The sequence below is a fragment of the Taudactylus pleione genome, unplaced genomic scaffold (genome assembly GCF_031769625.1).
Source record: "Taudactylus pleione unplaced genomic scaffold, aTauple2 ptg000121l, whole genome shotgun sequence".
In the NCBI taxonomy this organism is placed as follows: Eukaryota; Metazoa; Chordata; class Amphibia; order Anura; family Myobatrachidae; genus Taudactylus; species Taudactylus pleione.
In genome coordinates this window covers 7,527,188-7,547,292 of record NW_028284523.1, presented here as the reverse complement: position 1 = coordinate 7,547,292, position 20,105 = coordinate 7,527,188, and the positions used below count along the sequence as shown (strand labels likewise).

At 45.6% G+C, this 20,105-nt stretch overlaps 1 protein-coding gene across 1 annotated transcript in view; it reads left to right on the top strand.

Annotated features, from left to right (window-relative positions):
* PTGIS (prostaglandin I2 synthase) overlaps positions 1-20,105 on the top strand; it is a 132,758-nt gene that overhangs the window by 24,428 nt on the left and 88,225 nt on the right. Inside the window, exons 4-6 of the mRNA XM_088472177.1 lie at positions 7,523-7,663; positions 7,761-7,897; positions 9,949-10,130. Coding sequence (XP_088328303.1) covers positions 7,523-7,663; positions 7,761-7,897; positions 9,949-10,130 — 460 coding nt within the window. The remainder of the gene's footprint in view (positions 1-7,522; positions 7,664-7,760; positions 7,898-9,948; positions 10,131-20,105) is intronic.

The window sequence follows — 20,105 nt, the reverse complement described above, 5'->3', positions numbered from 1 at the left end:
AAGAGGTTGTCGGCGGTGTGCCTCTTACTGAAACCGGTGATACACAGCGTAGCCTGCCTTGTAACGAGCTGGCGTTTCTGAGATGCTGCTACTGGTGACGCTGCTGCTGTTGCTGCGTAAGGTGATACATCTACCCAGTGGGCTGTCACAGTCATATAGTCCTTAGTCTGCCCTGTTCCACTTGTCCACATGTCCGTGGTTAAGTGGACATTGTGTACAACGGCATTTTTCAGGACACTAAGGACACTTTTTCTGACGTTTCTGTACAGTCTCGGTATCGCCTGCCTAGTGAAGTGGAATCTAGACGGGATTTGGAACCGGGGACACACTACCTCCATCAATTGTCTAAATCCCACTGCACTAATGGCGGATACCGGACGCACGTCTAACACCAACATAGCAGTCAAGGCCTCAGTTATACGTTTTGCTTCAGGATGACTGCTGTCGTACTTCATCCTCCTCGCTAAGGACTGTTGGAGGGTCAATTGTTTAGTAAAAGTAGTGGTGTTCCTACTTCCTCTCTGGGATGATGAACGACTCCCAGCAGCAGCAACAGCAGCAGCGGCAGCAGTAGGCGTAGCAATGCAGGATCCTCCAGAGGAATCCCGGATAGGAGAGTCAGTCATGCCAGTGACATGGCCTGCAGGACTACTTCCGATCCTGACTAAGGAGGAAATTGACGAGGAGGGAGTTGACGGTGTGGTTTGCAGGCGCTTGGATACAACAGGACAACGGGATTTAGGTGTCCCTGGACTGCTTACGGTCTTAGCCAAAGTTTCTGAACTTGACAGTAACTTTTTATGAACGCGCTGCAGGTGCCGTATAAGGGAGGATGTTCTTAGGTGGTTGACGTCCCTACCCCTACTTATTTCACCTTTACATATGGTACATATGGCAAGACAGTTGTTGTCCGGATTTGGATAGAAATATTGCCAGACCAAAGAGGTGGAATGTTTGGTCTTCTGCCCAGGCATGACCGTGATGGGCTTTTTCATCCCACGGACAACAACTGTCTCCCCCGGAGCCTGATTTAAACAAACCACATCACCATCAGAATCCTCCTCGCCAACTTCCTCCTCAGCGCCAGCTACACCAGTATCCTCATCCTGTTGTACTTCAACAGTGACATCTTCAATTTGCATATCAGCAAGTGGACTGTGGGTGCTCCTTTCAGCACTTGCAGGGGGCATGCAAATGGTGGAAAGAGCCACCTCTTCCCGTCCAGTGCTGGGAAGGTCAGGCATCGCAACCACCACCACACTTGGACTCTCCTTGGGGATTTGTGATATCTTCTTAGAAAGCACAGTTCTTCGCTGTGCTTTTGCCAGCTTAACTCTTTTGATTTTTTTAGTGGGAGGAGGGCTTCCATCGTCATGTGAAGCTGAACCACTAGTCATGAACATACTAGGGATCGACCTTAGCCGTTCCTTGCCACTCCGTGTCGTAAATGGCATATTGGCAAGTTTACGTTTCTCTTCAGCTGATTTAAATGTCTTTTTCAAGGTCATTTTCCTGAACTTTGCCATTTGGGATTGTATGTGCCCTCTACTATGACATTGGGCATCGGCCTTGGCAGACGACGTTGATGGCATGTTATCGTCTATGTCATGACTAGTGGCAGCAGCTTCAGCACTAGGAGGAAGTGGTTCTTGATCTTTCTCTATTTTATTTTTATCGGAGAAAGTTTGGTCCTCCATTTATGTTATATCGATTTGATATATACGTGCGGCTAAACACAGAAAATAATTTTTTTTTTGGTTTGGACTGGAGTGTACTTTGGGGGTTACAGCACCCTTTAACGGTCAAGCCAGCCGGCCCTTTACTTATGACACAGGCGCACTCTTGGCACTACTTTGTTGATGCACGTGCGGCTACTGCGCACACAATTCACAAACACAGAAAATTATTTTTTTTTTGGTTTGGACTGGAGTGTACTTTGGGGGTTACAGCACCCTTTAACGGTCAAGCCAGCCGGCCCTTTACTTATGACACAGGCGCACGCTTGGCACTACTTTGTTGATGCACGTGCGGCTACTGCGCACACAATTCACAAACACAGAAAATAATTTTTTTTTAGGTTTGGACTGGAGTGTACTTTCGGGGGTTACAGCACCCTTAACGGTCAAGCCAGCCGGCCCTTTACTTATGACACAGGCGCATGCTTGGCACTACTTTGTTGATGCACGTGCGGCTACTGCGCACACAATTCACAAACACAGAAAATAATTTTTTTTTTGGTTTGGACTGGAGTGTACTCTCGGGGGTTACAGCACCCTTAACGGTCAAGCCAGCCGGCCCTTTACTTATGACACAGGCGCACGCTTGGCACTACTTTGTTGATGCACGTGCGGCTACTGCGCACACAATTCACAAACACAGAAAATAATTTTTTTTGGGTTTGGACTGGAGTGTACTTTCGGGGGTTACAGCACCCTTTAACGGTCAAGCCAGCCGGCCCTTTACTTATGACACAGGCGCACGCTTGGCACTACTTTGTTGATGCACGTGCGGCTACTGCGCACACAATTCACAAACACAGAAAATAATTTTTTTTTTGGTTTGGACTGGAGTGTACTTTGGGGGTTACAGCACCCTTTAACGGTCAAGCCAGCCGGCCCTTTACTTATGACACAGGCGCACGCTTGGCACTACTTTGTTGATGCACGTGCGGCTACTGCGCACACAATTCACAAACACAGAAAATAATTTTTTTTTTGGTTTGGACTGGAGTGTACTTTCGGGGGTTACAGCACCCTTAACGGTCAAGCCAGCCGGCCCTTTACTTATGACACAGGCGCACGCTTGGCACTACTTTGTTGATGCACGTGCGGCTACTGCGCACACAATTCACAAACACAGAAAATAATTTTTTTTTTGGTTTGGACTGGAGTGTACTCTCGGGGGTTACAGCACCTTTAACGGTCAAGCCAGCCGGCCCTTTACTTATGACACAGGCGCACGCTTGGCACTACTTTGTTGATGCACGTGCGGCTACTGCGCACACAATTCACAAACACAGAAAATAATTTTTTTTTTGGTTTGGACTGGAGTGTACTTTGGAGGTTACAGCACCCTTTAACGGTCAAGCCAGCCGGCCCTTTACTTATGACACAGGCGCACGCTTGGCACTACTTTGTTGATGCACGTGCGGCTACTGCGCACACAATTCACAAACACAGAAAATAATTTTTTTTTTGGTTTGGACTGGAGTGTACTTTCGGGGGTTACAGCACCCTTAACGGTCAAGCCAGCCGGCCCTTTACTTATGACACAGGCGCACGCTTGGCACTACTTTGTTGATGCACGTGCGGCTACTGCGCACACAATTCACAAACACAGAAAATAATTTTTTTTTTGGTTTGGACTGGAGTGTACTTTCGGGGGTTACAGCACCCTTAACGGTCAAGCCAGCCGGCCCTTTACTTATGACACAGGCGCACGCTTGGCACTACTTTGTTGATGCACGTGCGGCTACTGCGCACACAATTCACAAACACAGAAAATAATTTTTTTTTTGGTTTGGACTGGAGTGTACTTTGGGGGTTACAGCACCCTTTAACGGTCAAGCCAGCCGGCCCTTTACTTATGACACAGGCGCACGCTTGGCACTACTTTGTTGATGCACGTGCGGCTACTGCGCACACAATTCACAAACACAGAAAATATTTTTTTTTTGGTTTGGACTGGAGTGTACTTTCGGGGGTTACAGCACCCTTTAACGGTCAAGCCAGCCGGCCCTTTACTTATGACACAGGCGCACGCTTGGCACTACTTTGTTGATGCACGTGCGGCTACTGCGCACACAATTCACAAACACAGAAAATAATTTTTTTTTTGGTTTGGACTGGAGTGTACTTTGGGGGTTACAGCACCCTTTAACGGTCAAGCCAGCCGGCCCTTTACTTATGACACAGGCGCACGCTTGGCACTACTTTGTTGATGCACGTGCGGCTACTGCGCATACAATTCACAAACACAGAAAATAATTTTTTTTTTGGTTTGGACTGGAGTGTACTTTCGGGGGTTACAGCACCCTTAACGGTCAAGCCAGCCGGCCCTTTACTTATGACACAGGTGCACGCTTGGCACTACTTTGTTGATGCACGTGCGGCTACTGCGCACACAATTCACAAACACAGAAAATAATTTTTTTTTTGGTTTGGACTGGAGTGTACTTTCGGGGGTTACAGCACCCTTAACGGTCAAGCCAGCCGGCCCTTTACTTATGACACAGGCGCACGCTTGGCACTACTTTGTTGATGCACGTGCGGCTACTGCGCACACAATTCACAAACACAGAAAATAATTTTTTTTTTGGTTTGGACTGGAGTGTACTTTCGGGGGTTACAGCACCCTTAACGGTCAAGCCAGCCGGCCCTTTACTTATGACACAGGCGCACGTTTGGCACTACTTTGTTGATGCACGTGCGGCTACTGCGCACACAATTCACAAACACAGAAAATAATTTTTTTTTTGGTTTGGACTGGAGTGTACTTTGGGGGTTACAGCACCCTTTAACGGTCAAGCCAGCCGGCCCTTTACTTATGACACAGGCGCACGCTTGGCACTACTTTGTTGATGCACGTGCGGCTACTGCGCACACAATTCACAAACACAGAAAATAATTTTTTTTTTGGTTTGGACTGGAGTGTACTTTCGGGGGTTACAGCACCCTTAACGGTCAAGCCAGCCGGCCCTTTACTTATGACACAGGCGCACGCTTGGCACTACTTTGTTGATGCACGTGCGGCTACTGCGCACACAATTCACAAACACAGAAAATATATAATTTTTTTAGCACTTGGGGGGAGCACCCCTGATGGACAGAGCACCCCCTGGACAACACTACAGCACTCCTTTAGGACTGGGACACTGCACAGGACTTTGGAGTGGACACAGCCCCTATGGAGAACTGACTGCACAACACAGTCCAGCCAGCCCCTATGGACTTTGAAGTAGTGGACACAGCCCCTATTAACAACAGCAGCACAGCACAACACAGCCAGCCCCTATGGACTTTGAAGTAGTGGACAACAGCAGCACTACACTACACTACACTACACAGCCCTAACTCCCATCCTCCCTCTTCACTGTCCACAGCCGAGTGAGAAAATGGCGCCGACGCGGGTACCTTATATAGGATCCAAAACCCGCGAGACTCGGAAGGCGGGATGATGACGTTTTGCCTCGATTTCAGATCCGAGTCAGGCGGGAAAAGTCGAGCCTGACTCGGATCGGACTCGGATCGGGGGGGTTCGGATTTCAGAAATCCGAACCCGCTCACCCCTAATCATAACACACAGGAGAAGCAGCAGTTGTGTCACATCACTAACCTTAACCTACAACATAAGCTGCGATTTTGTCTGAGACAATTATGTCTGATATTCAAGAAAACCTATTAATAATTATGAGGCCCTAGTTCCAAGGAAATTGATATGACTACCTTTCCATAAAAACTAGTTCAGCCACAATGTGGTTATTTCTACTGTGCATAAACCACGGATGCACTTCACCAACCACATGGACTTGATGATGACCACTCTCATATAGGTGCCCTGGCTGCCCACGTCATGACACTTCTGTCCAAGGCATACACCCACCCAGTACGACCAGGAGGCTCACGAAAATTGGGTAGGGCTCCCTGCATCCCGTAACGGTGGACAAGTCTCTCGGAGGCTGGGGCCACCCAGCCACAGCCATCCACTTCCTCAGTGAAGTTGGCGGCACAGGCGGCCTATGACGCAATTTGCTTTGAATCATGTCATCATGGCTACACCCCTGCTTCACAATGACAGTGATCGTGGCATTGCAGACCGGGCCCGGGTCTCTGATAATATAATCACACCATCACGCCCCCCAGACAAAGCCCCGCGGATGTGGATGGTTCTGGGGGTGTGGCAACGCAATCCCAGAGGAGCCAGCCATAAGGTCGGCAAGTATTGCCGAAGGCCTGACAGTCACAATATGCGTGACGACCATGCACCTCTTCAGCAAAATTAGATAACTCTGCTTTTATGAACCTTATGCGATAACTGTACTATGGGCCTGATTCAGCATGGATCGCAAGGCTGTGTTCAGAGCGAAAATATGCTAATGAATGCAATCGCATGGCAACCGCAGCACTATACCAAGACGCCCATTACTGTATAAAGCCAACCACTTCCCACGACATGCATCCGCAAGTCATCGAAAATATCGGTAACATCGAGTAACATCAGAACCATCCTCACAGTTGTGGTTGACCTGACCCTACCTCACAAACTGCCAAACTTCCTGTCCCCATCTAGACCTCTGCAGGGGCTTCATTATGTACTCCCCTGTAACGGCGTTCAAATGCACAGGCACGCCTGCTTTCCGCCGACCACCCCCCCTCTCCACCCCCAAACGCTCACTTCCTGTCAATCACTGTGTAATGGGACTGGGTGATCACTGCAGTCGCATCCCGATCGCAGCGCCTGATTCACGCACACGCACTACAATGCATACGCATGCGCAGAGCACAAACATCGCCCAGCTGTGTGCGAACGCAGCCTTGCGATCCAACCTGAATAAAGCCTTATGTGTATGAGCCCTATGGCACAAACATCTCATAATTTTTATATAAGCACCATGTGTCTCATTTCTCAGCTCCCTCCAGATAGTTTGTACACTCGTTCTAGGCATAGCAGAGCTTTGTTCTAGCTGTCTCCATAATCTGTCTCTCCATGAAGCCTTCTTTCTAACAGCCTGCCCCCCTTATAACTATGTCTCTTGGGTGCCAGAGATGGCTACCTCACCAGCTGTGTATCATGTGCCCAATGTATTGTGTGATTGTATAAACCGAATAGTGTGGCAAAGGTCTGGTATTATTATATTTTTAGACATTTTTGAATCCTGCTTCTTCTTTGTCATTCCACACTCTGGGGCAGATGTAGATCAAGCTGTCAAACTTGCTCCTGCAATGCATGCATGTAACTAAATGTGTATATTTGCTTGTATGCATAGCTGTGTGCACTGCCTCTATTCATATTCTTGAACTTATGGGAGAACGCCCCATTAACAGGGTGGCAGTGCGACACTGCCACTGAAACCCATCTACAGGGTGCTGTTCCAGGTACCCTGTTAGCCAGAAGCAGGGACTGAGGGGCAGCAGTTATAGCGCTCCCAGAGGCCTGCTCCTTGTGTGATGGCACCACTCACACACACACCCAGAGTTACAGCCCAGTAGCTCCTACTCAGTCACAAGTAGAGATGTGACAGAAATACATGTGACTGCATCACCCATAGTTGCATACACAGTTATTTTTAATGCTTATCCACTAAAGCATGGTGAGCAATATGATCATATAACATGGAGGTCTCACTGCTGAGGTGTAGTCTGTGAGAGACCGTATTAAATACTTATTGTTAATGTATTTTGCCTCGTCACAATGTGTGTAGTGGGCGCACCCTCATTTTAGTTATCTGGAAAAAAAATTAACGCATGTATGGGGGATTTTTTATTTTTTTAAGTTACTTTTCATATGTTTTATTTATATTTAGTCACCTACAAAACCAGAGTTTGCCGCACCTTACAAACTCAATGCTGCACAATCTTTCTATAATACTAAACGATAGCAGCGTGTCAGGGGCAACATGGAGGGAAGACAGATTATTCAACTTCACATATGGAATCATGTTAAGGTATGTTTTATTACAGGTATATTTTATTCAGTTTATTTCTTCAAATCTTACCTCCATTAAGTCATCTTTCTGGGAATTGTTGTTTGATGTGTTTCAGAGCTGGATATTTAACCCTCTTTGGCTCAGAGTCATCATCTCATGTAAAGGATATAAGTCATTCTCAGGAAGTTTACAATGAATTCAGAAAACTTGATCGACTGCTAATGAAAAGCGCACGAGGCCTATTATGTGCAGGTAGCACCATTTCTTCGTTAATTTTCCTAGGGAGATAAGAGGTTCCAAGTGATATATATAAATAACCATCATCATCATCATCAATACTCAAACCCATCTTTTAATAAAGAAAAACTGCACCCAAAGTGTACATTAAGATCATGTCCAGCATGTAACAGATAATTCGTACCTCCCAACTGTCCTGATGTCAGTGGGACAATCCCGATTTAAAGGCTATATCCTGATTTGTATTGTCTTTACCTACCAGAGCAGGTGGAGATTTAAGTTCCACTCAGAGCTGCTCTGTGTGCGGCCGTGAAAGGTAAATGAACTTAAGCATTGGCCATGTCTGTGTGATGCGTACCCATGCGCCCGCTTATCGTGCGTGTGCCTCACCCACAGTTGTTCAGCTTCAACCAAATATTGAGAGGAATGGATAAATGTAGTATAAGATGTGTTGTTGTGAAGCAACAAATTTATGTTCCTAAGGGGTCTATTCATGATCACTTAAAGGTATATTGTACACAAGTACGATCCCTGTATAGTATACTGGTCACTAGAATGCTCTCTGTACTATAGCAGTCACTATGTGCACTGGGTCTGATTCAGAGCTGGACGCTCTTTCAGAGCACTCGCTCTGAATCAGAGCAGCATTTTTTTGTTTTGAGAGCTGGCCTCCTGGCCGTTCGCTAAGCTGTGGGTGACCACCCACAGCTTTTGTGAGCGGCCAGGTGATTGTTGCGATGGTTGCGACCATCGGGCTTGCGACGAGACCCTTGTGGTAGGGTCTCGTCCACCGTAAGCCCCAGTGAACTTCCGGCTCTATTAGAGCCCGGAAGCTCACTACTGAGGTTGCCCCCAAACGGCAGGCATTCCTTTCGGGAACGCCTCCGTTTGGCCAACCATCCCCCCTGCCCGCCTCCAAAATGGGGCGAGCTGTCAATCATAATCGACAGCCGCCCCGTTTTGGTGCGAGACCCGTAGCGAAGGAGCGCCCGACGTGGGCCGGGTCTCGCACATGCGCACGCCGGAGCTGTCTCCGGTGTACGCATGCGCAGTGGGGGACCATCGACCCGCTTGTGAGCACTGTGCGCTCGTGAGCGGGTCTGAATCAGGCCCACTGTACAATGAGACTTTATTAGTAGGCGATTTTGACAATGGAGTTCCAACACAGTTAGAGATTCACTCTTTGCCTATTAATGAGACTGTGCAATAAGTAACAAATGGAATTAAAATCTTTGTCACATATTGTATGAATCAACATTAATATTATTGATTCCATTAAACTTCATTTATAAACTATGCATTAAACTATTTATAATGGATGTGTATATATTAGGCAGTATATTGTGTATCAGCAATCCACTAGGGGGAAGCATTGTACCAAATCTCAAAGCTTGGGCTTCCACTTTCAGCAAAAAAATTTTTTAAATTAAAACATAAAATGTTAGAAAATGTTTAGAAATATAGAAAGAATTTTTTTTAAAAATTAATCTATATATTTTTTCCAAACATGCTTTATTTAAATAAAGCATTGATTTTCTCTGGGATGCTCCTGCTATCCTCATCCTGATGATAGGATTGCAGGAGTACATGTACTGCCATGATCCTTCTTAGATAGTTTTCCCCACAGGACACTGGCAAATAGTATCTCTGCTGGGGTCTGACCTTTAATAGATAGGAAGAAGCCCTAACTTCCGTGAAAACACATTTTAAACAGGAGTAAGTGATTATATCGCTTTCATAAATAGGCCAGTTAGGGAGATATTCAATATAAGTGGAAGAATCTGAAAATGTTCTTAAAATGTTGATGTAATGACTGTATGATTTTACATCACATCCTATTACAAACTATTTAGGATGCAAGAATTTCCTTTCGTTTCCTTACAGTAGGTTCTTTAAAATAATAGTATTGACTGTACTAATTATCAGTAAAAGCACAACCGCATCACCCATCACCAGTCTTTATCATGAGGACATATTATTACTTTCACATGTGAATCAACATCACTCACAGCATTTATGTATTATTAGCCTTTAAAACACATTTAGAATAACATCTCTATTTGCAGATGAAAAGAAGGCGATGAGCTTAGTTAGAGAGAACCTCTGGCATATCATGAACTCCCAGAAACTGAAGAGGAAAGAGAGGAAAAGTAATTGGCTAGAAAACTATCTGCACCACCTAGAGGATCTGCAGGTGCCTGATGAAGAACAATCCAAGATTATGGTGCTGCAGTTATGGGCTACACAGGTAGGAGACAAATCAATGTGCAAGTGTGATATAGTAGTTATCACGGGATACAGTCAAAATCTAAATACCGATGCAGGACTAAAGACAGGCGTCGAAATCCCGACGGCCGTCTATATATCGACACCGTAATCTAGACAGATGGCTTCCCGAATGAAGTTAAGCCGGGCAGTGTTAGCACTTAGCCGCAGGGGGGAGGGTTAGGTTTAGGGACCCCTGGGGGGTCTTAGGGTTAGGCACCACCCCGAGAGGGTTAGGTTTAGGGTGCGGGGAGGGGGGAGTTAGATTTAGGCACCCCTGGGGAGAGGTTAGGGTTAGGCACCACCTCGGGAGGGTTAGGTTTAGTGTGGGGGGGTAGGTTTAGGTACCCCCAGGGGGAGGTTAGGGTTAGGCACCACCGGGCGGGAGGTTAGGGTTAGGCACTACTGAGGGAGGGTTAGGGGGGGAGAGGGGAGGGTTATGGTACTTACCGTCCCCAGTCAGGATCTTCAGCGTTCGGGCTTGCGGTGTCGGGGTTTAGTCAGACAGCTTCCCGGCCATCGACATTTCATACCCAACCCGTTATCACATATAGAGAACACAGGCAATGGGAGACGCACAGGATTAATAGATACAATAGGAATTGGCCTTTCACATGTATAAATAACACTATGCAGACAATATTGTACATAACAATCCATTATTTTATTATTATTATTATTATTATTAGATTGAGTTCATATAGGCTATTCCATATCTGTAGTGTAAGTATACACACTTGCTACACCTGATGTACACCTAGCGCAAATGCACTATTATATGTGTACCCTCTGAACGAGCAGCAATGTATCACCTACAGAACACACAGATATCTGGATACATGGTAGACACAGGAATACAGTAATACTGTCTATACAGGGCCTGGTTTTCAGTAAGTAAAATTACTGTAGTAGGTGGAATTCAACATCTTAGCAAAATCATCTTTCTCTGCAGGAGGGGCAGATTTAAACTGTGCATGCATATGTAGAGTTGGGTGGAACATGTGATTACACAATATTAAAGATTACACAATATAAGCATGCTACATACTAAAGCAGGCAGCAGTTTCCCTTCATACCACAAAAAATATATATATATATTGCATTTCCCAGCTTTGCATGGTAACATGAATTGTCCAGGTGAACATTTTCACCTTCTAGTTGGGTTTGCTCATAGCTGTAAATGAAGCCCAAACTGCAGTACTAGTGAATAAACAAAACCCAATGTAACACATATATAACACATGGAGATCAGGTAATGTGAGAGACACAGGAATAATAGATACAATGTACTACATATGGAGCACACAGAGATTAGGAGATGTGATGGACATGGGAATAACACATACAATGTTTAACATATAACATATAGAACACACAGAGATTTGTTGATATGATAGATAACATTGGTGCAGTTCCATGTATATGCAAAGCCGCAACTATCGCAAGATATGTGCAAGTCAACACAAGTAGTATAAGCATCCAGGTTTATGCCAGGCATATATTACCAGTGAAAAGTTTTAGAACACCCCGATATTTCCAGTATTTATTGAAACTTGAGCAATTCACACCACTGAAAATCTGAAATGGTACAAAGGTAACGGTGACAAGGAGAGTCAGTGTGTGTTAAGGAGAGTCAGTGTGTGATAAGGAGAGGCAGTGTGTGATAAGGAGAGGCAGTGTGTGATAAGGAGAGGCAGTGTGTGATAAGGAGAGGCAGTGGGTGACATTGAGAGGCAGTGAGTGACAGGGGGATGCAGTGGGTGACAGGGACAGTCAGCGAGTGGCAGGGAGAGGCAGTGAGTGACAGGGAGAGGCAGTGGGTGACAGGGAGAGGTAGTGGGTGACAGGGAGAGGCAGTGGGTGACAGGGACAGTCAGTGGCATGGAGAGGCAGTGGGTGACATGTAGAGGCAGTGGGTGACAGGGAGAGGCAGTGAGTGACAGGGAGAGGCAGTGAGTGACAGGGAGAGGCAGTGAGTGACAGGGAGAGGCAGTGGATAACAGGGAGAGGCAGTGAGTGACAGGGAGAGGCAGTGAGTGACAGGGAGAGGCAGTGAGTGACAGGGAGAGGCAGTGGATGACAGGGAGAGGCAGTGAGTGACAGGGATAAGCAATGGGTGACAGGGAGTGTCAGTGAGTGAAATGGAGAGGCAGTGGGTGACAGGGAGAGACAGTGGGTGACAAGAATAAGCAGCGGGTGACGGGTTAGCAGTGGGTGTTAAATTTTAAATAAACCTTTTAATACATTCCTGCCTATAAACCTCTAAGATTCACCTGCCTAGAACCTCTAAGACAAAACCTGCCTATAAACCTCTAAGATTCACCTGCCTAGAACCTCTAAGACAAAACCTGCCTGTACCTTCTAAAACCACAAGATGTCGCTATTTTGATTATACCATTAATGAAATACCAAGACAGTTGAATAGCGGTCCGAAGCGCTAAAGATTATTATTCAGGTAAAAGTACAGATGTTACAACGCTATGATCTAATAATGAGCGCAAATAAATTGTACAAACATTAGGTCATAAGGTACAGTTAAAATACATAAAATGGTTATTAAAGATCAAAATACAATGAGCAATATCAGACAGAGAGAGAGAGAGAAAGAGAGAGAGAAAGAGAGAGAGAGAGAGAGAGAGAGAGAGAGAGAGAGAGAGAGAGAGAGAGAGAGAAAGAGACATATTAAAATACAATGAGAGATATATCAATGTCTGCTGAGAGCACATGTTCAAGATGGCTGGTGATGGTGTGCGTGTTTGTGCGTGAGGGGGGTTGGGAATGCTTCCTGCCCTATTGTCCAAACCGCATGGTCTCTGAACCTACAACAGACCTCATCCAGTAGTCACTAGACCGTGGGGAGGGGGAAGGGCCGAAGCACATGTTTTTCCTTTGTTTGCAAGCCTCATGATCCCTAGGCAAACTCCATCCTGCACCAAGCTGCAACTCCGCAAATCATCCATCAATGACCACAACCACAACAAAGACAATATACCTATCTGACCCACACAACACCACAACTGGGCAGAATCACAATTTCCCTTGTTCACCCCACATGGAGGCAAGCCATCTCCAACAAACCGCAGACAACATACCCATCTGACTCACACAACACCACACGGCAACCACCCACGACCATTCAAAGCTGCCATCAATTCAACCTCCACGATACAACACGTGACACCACCCTATGATCACATTCATGAGTATACAGCACACACAAAGCCCATCTCTCCCAAGCAGAGATACCGTTCAAGCACACGGCAAGGCCCAAACACAGAACACATGGCAGGGCCCAAACACAGAACACATGGCAGGGCCCAAACACAGAACACATGGCAGGGCCCAAACACGGAACACATGGCAGGGCCCAAACACAGAACACATCAGAGGATCTCAATCAACCAGCATCAATCATTCACAAATATCACAACAATTCCACAATCAATCCCTTTCCTGCATGCTGACAACAGACCACTGTACCCTACAGTGCAGATGAAAAGCACAGACCAGACAACACATCATCCACTGCATGCCAACACAGACCCATGAATATCCTTAGAAAACTACAAACCACACACCATGCTAAGCTAATAACAGAATAACACCAAAAAGCCACAGACACCCAAATAGGCTAAATATTGCACAATTTATACTTAGCTACAACAACCCAGGGGAACTGAGATCCATATTCTTCCGTTGTCTGGTCAGGGAGTGTACCTCTCTCTTCCTTCTAAAATTTGCAAGTGTGTCCCAGTCTGTTTCTCCAAGTGTGTGCATGCTATGTTCCCGCCCCCTTTTACCTGTGAGGTCATCAGAAAGGGAGTATCCTTTCGGTTACCTGAATTAGATTCTACTCCCAGCTAGCTAGCTCTATTGTTTAGACTGGAATAACCAGTCCTTTGGAGAAATCTGTTACAGGGCATTTATTGGACAATTCCAAATGGATACAAAAGGTCTCCAACCTCCTTCTGTATCCCCCAACATGCAAATCTAAGCTGCTATGGAAAACAACATTTCAAATAGATATTCTCTCTAACATTCATATTTCATAGCCGCATGTTCTGATCTTCATATTGATGTCACCGGAGAGCTGTGGAAATAAGGTAGATCAGAACGGTTCCAAACACAGTTCAATTGTCATTTACTAAGCCATAGTTACAGAAAACATTCATTTCTTTATATACTAACATTGCATTTAAATTATCCTTTTTGCGTTACGGGACCATTGCTTTTAAATGTATGTATGCGGGGAAAACAGCACTGAATTGCATTGTGCGTCTGATTGCAAACAGATTCTGTCTTCGCCAATTATCCGGTTTTGACAGTCCACCCTTTGATAGCCAATCAGGCGCTATCACAACCTGTTCTGAATCTGTTTAGCCATGCATGAGAATATACCGTTCAATGTTATTATGGTATGACACAGTGTGGTCATTTGAACCATTCAGATAATGCGTCTCCCCGGGAAGGACATAAAACTGCCCTTATACGCACACCGCGGATCCTTAAGGGATCATGGGAAAGATGTGGGGATGCACCTATCCTATAAGGGGAGCCTTGGAAGGGGTTGGGACTGCATTACCTAAGATGACTTATAACAACATAAACGTTATATCCATGCATGACCACTCAAACTCAGGCTACATTATTATACACTACATATTGGACCGGCACTCTCCTGGATTGGTATAGCACTCCTCCTTTCGACTCCTCTGCATCAATGTCGACATCAGCTCCCATTGTCTGTATCAGTACCCCATCACCGAAACCAGGAATCCCCGAGCAACCCAGGATGGTGAAAACTCTGAAAAAGAATACAAAAATGAACACAGCGGACTGGTCCATTGCTGCAACACTGATCTGCAATTTCTTTAGCTCAGATAGCTCACAGTCACCTTTTAATCTTCCCGGCACAAGCTCGCGATCGACAGGTCCATGCTATCGGCCTCGTCTCCGCCTTGCATCTCCCCCGGTAGATTAATCCTCCCTGTATTTGGTGGAATGGACTCTGGCATCTTAGTCGGCCACCCTTTGAGGATGTAGAATTTCGTTAACACATCGGATATGGTTCTATCCCCCAATCAATCAGGCAATCTGAACACAAGAAATTATTAGATCAAATGAATTTTTCTCCAGGTTTAACATCATTACAGTTTGCTTCAGGCATGTTAGTAAATAACACTTCAATTCCTGTTGTTCTTACACATTGTCATGAGAACCTGCACAGTAACCTCATAATATTTTCACATGAGGCTACCTGGCAAACAGTATCTCAACGGGAGACAGACAGGTGGTCTGGGATGATCTTGAAACTAGTACCTATCACCTTACACATGTTGTAAAAGATATTACTTGTGAAATGAGTATCCCTTCCATCACTAATTCTAAGGATACAGTATTGATACAAAAATTCCTGCAATAAAAAAAATTCTGTTATAAATGTCTACGGTTCTATTGTTTCCTTGTCCCCTGAGTAGGGCAATACTCCAAATATTTAACCTTAGCCGGGTATGGCTGTCGTATGTCTTTCGCAGCCTTGCGTCCTGTATGTGAAAGATAAAGCACAACAGTTTAATATCATTTAAACATAACAGTTCTATAAAGCTTTGACAAACAATACTGGGTTAGTCCCTGGGACCCCGAGGCTTTCGTGTCTATGTGCAGTGTACCTCTCCCTTATATGGAAGCAAGAGGGCACTGGTAGTTGGGGTATGGGAGGGAGAAAATAAACAATAGTTAAGCTACCTCACTCTGGATCTCTTACATTTTTATGGGTTTTCACATTGACTGTACCTACACCCCCATATGACGGTGGTGGTGTGCGTGAACCATCTGTACTACCTTCCACAACGCTACCGTGCCACACGTGCGCGCTATTTCGCAGCTCGCACGCATTGCAATTCAGCGCTGCGGGTTTATTCTATGGTAATGTGCTCACGACGCTAGTTTGCGTCGTTTGCACATTGTTAAGCCACGCATCCCCTTCATGCTGCCATATTTTTTTTAAACATTCAAAATACTTAATCTTTTTCTCTCGGGATCGCACCATACTGATGTGATCCTGGACATTGTCTAACACATTTTTATCAAAACTACCAAGTCTGGGAAACGGTCTAACACTCTTTCTCATCATATTCCTCCATTAGCAGCACATCATTGCCTAACATTTCTACTGTTTGCGTGGCTCCCATTCTGAGACAACTCCTACGCTTTTCAATAAAGATTTAAGCCGGTGAAAGACAATCAAGATATTTTCACTTACCTACGGACGTTATTTCTAGATGCGCCACGCTCACCTACGGACGTTATTTCTAGATGCGCCACGCTCACCTACGGACGTTATTTCTAGATGCGCCACGCTCACCTACGGACGTTATTTCTAGATGCGCCACGCTCACCTGTTCTCTCTCAGCTCACAATCACACCTAGTGCGGCTCAACTATAATGCTCAAATATTATTGAACATTGCAGTCACACTGAGAGCCGGTCCCTAACAAAAATAACAAACCATACACCTGCTCTGTGTACTGAACGGTAAAGCTGCTTACCGAGCGACTAGGCTAACCCTTGCACCTAGCCCTTAAGGATCATATGATACCCTTAACTGTCCAACACTCACTGTTACACACTATTTCTCTGCGCAGAAAATAAACGTTTAACCAGATATTGGTAGATAGAAAAAAAAATGTAAACCTTAATGGCTTTGTTCAAACATGTGGCAGCAGAACCGGAAGTGCGTATACGCTTATTGTGCGACCGGCCGCATATACAATTATGCGACTACCACACAAGCGTATAATGACTTTTTAACTGCGTACGCAAAAATGCATCTCAGCCGCATACTCAATACTGCGGCACCCCTCTAAACGTAAGGTTCTATCAACAAAGGAAAAAGAAACTTTTTCCTTTCTTGTCCCTGGATTCTGATCAGCGCTTCCTCTACACAATAACCGGCAGTACGCTCTCAGCAACACTGTGGTAATGAGAGACTAATGCGTCTCTCAAAAGGCGCCTCCACCCTTTTGCTGAGAGAGGACTGACCTATTGTTATCGTGTATCAGATAGTGTGATAAACCGATGCGAGCCCCCACTGTTAAATTTGTAAATGTTAAAAATTTAAAAAATATATTCCTGCCTATAAACCTCTAAGATTCACCTGCCTAGAACCTCTAAGACAAAACCTGCCTATAAACCTCTAAGACAAAACCTGCCTGTACCTTCTAAAACCACAAGATGTCGCTATTTTGATTATACCATTAATGAAATACCAAGACAGTTGAATAGCGGTCCGAAGCGCTAAAGATTATTATTCAGGTAAAAGTACAGATGTTACAACGCTATGATCTAATAATGAGCGCAAATAAATTGTACAAACATTAGGTCATAAGGTACAGTTAAAATACATAAAATGGTTATTAAAGATCAAAATACAATGAGCAATATCAGACAGAGAGAGAGAGAGAGAAAGAGAGAGAGAGAGCGAGAGAGAGAGCGAGAGAGAGAGAGAGAGAGAGAGAGAGAGAAAGAGACATATTAAAATACAATGAGAGATATATCAATGTCTGCTGAGAGCACATGTTCAAGATGGCTGGTGATGGTGTGCGTGTTTGTGCGTGAGGGGGGTTGGGAATGCTTCCTGCCCTATTGTCCAAACCGCATGGTCTCTGAACCTACAACAGACCTCATCCAGTAGTCACTAGACCGTGGGGAGGGGGAAGGGCCGAAGCACATGTTTTTCCTTTGTTTGCAAGCCTCATGATCCCTAGGCAAACTCCATCCTGCACCAAGCTGCAACTCCGCAAATCATCCATCAATGACCACAACCACAACAAAGACAATATACCTATCTGACCCACACAACACCACAACTGGGCAGAATCACAATTTCCCTTGTTCACCCCACATGGAGGCAAGCCATCTCCAACAAACCGCAGACAACATACCCATCTGATTCACACAACACCACACGGCAACCACCCACGACCATTCAAAGCTGCCATCAATTCAACCTCCACGATACAACACGTGACACCACCCTATGATCACATTCATGAGTATACAGCACACACAAAGCCCATCTCTCCCAAGCAGAGATACCGTTCAAGCACACGGCAAGGCCCAAACACAGAACACATGGCAGGGCCCAAACACAGAACACATGGCAGGGCCCAAACACAGAACACATGGCAGGGCCCAAACACAGAACACATGGCAGGGCCCAAACACAGAACACATCAGAGGATCTCAATCAACCAGCATCAATCATTCACAAATATCACAACAATTCCACAATCAATCCCTTTCCTGCATGCTGACAACAGACCACTGTACCCTACAGTGCAGATGAAAAGCACAGACCAGACAACACATCATCCACTGCATGCCAACACAGACCCATGAATATCCTTAGAAAACTACAAACCACACACCATGCTAAGCTAATAACAGAATAACACCAAAAAGCCACAGACACCCAAATAGGCTAAATATTGCACAATTTATACTTAGCTACAACAACCCAGGGGAACTGAGATCCATATTCTTCCGTTGTCTGGTCAGGGAGTGTACCTCTCTCTTCCTTCTAAAATTTGCAAGTGTGTCCCAGTCTGTTTCTCCAAGTGTGTGCATGCTATGTTCCCGCCCCCTTTTACCTGTGAGGTCATCAGAAAGGGAGTATCCTTTTGGTTACTTGAATTAGATTCTACTCCCAGCTAGCTAGCTCTATTGTTTAGACTGGAATAACCAGTCCTTTGGAGAAATCTGTTACAGGGCATTTATTGGACAATTCCAAATGGATACAAAAGGTCTCCAACCTCCTTCTGTATCCCCCAACATGCAAATCTAAGCTGCTATGGAAAACAACATTTCAAATAGATATTCTCTCTAACATTCATATTTCATAGCTGCATGTTCTGATCTTCATATTGATGTCACCGGAGAGCTGTGGAAATAAGGTAGATCAGAACGGTTCCAAACACAGTTCAATTGTCATTTACTAAGCCATAGTTACAGAAAACATTCATTTCTTTATATACTAACATTGCATTTAAATTATCCTTTTTGCGTTACGGGACCATTGCTTTTAAATGTATGTATGCGGGGAAAACAGCACTGAATTGCATTGTGCGTCTGATTGCAAACAGATTCTGTCTTCGCCAATTATCCGGTTTTGACATAGGTGACAGGGATAAGCAGTGGGTGACAGGGAGAGGCACTGGGTGACAAGTTGAGGCATTGGATGACAGGGATAAGCAGTGGGTGACAGGGAGAGACAGGGAGAGGCAGTCAGTGACAGGGAGAGGCAGTGAGTGACAGGGAGAAGCAATGAGTGACAGGGAGAGGCAGTGAGTGACAGGGAGAGGCAGTGAGTGACAAGTTGCGGCATTGGATGACGGAGAGGCAGTGGGTGAAAAGGATAGTCAGTGAGTTGCAGGGAGAGGCAGTGAGTGATACGGAGAGGCAGTGAGTGACAGGGAGAGGCAGTGAGTGACAAGTTGAGGCATTGGATGACGGAGAGGCAGTGGGTGAAAAGGATAGTCCGTGAGTTGCAGGGAGAGGCAGTGAGTAACAGGGAGATGCAGTGAGCGACAGGGAGATGCAGTGAGTGACAGGGAGATGCAGTGAGTGACAGGGAGAAGCAGTGAGTGACAGGGAGAGGCAGTGGGTGACAGAGAGGTAGACAGTGACAAGGAGAGGTAGAGGCAATGGGTGACAGGGACAGTCAGTGGCAGGGAGTGGCAGTGGCTGACAGGGAGAGGCATTAGATGACAGGGAGAGGCAGTGGGTGACAGGGAGTGTCAGTGAGTGACATGGAGAGGCATTGGGTGACAGGGAGTGTCAGTGAGTGACAGGGAGAGGCAGTGGGTGACAGAGAGGCAGACAGTGACAAGGAGAGGTAGAGGCAATGGGTGACAGGGAGAGGCAGTGGGTGACAGGAAGAGGCACTGGATGACAGGGA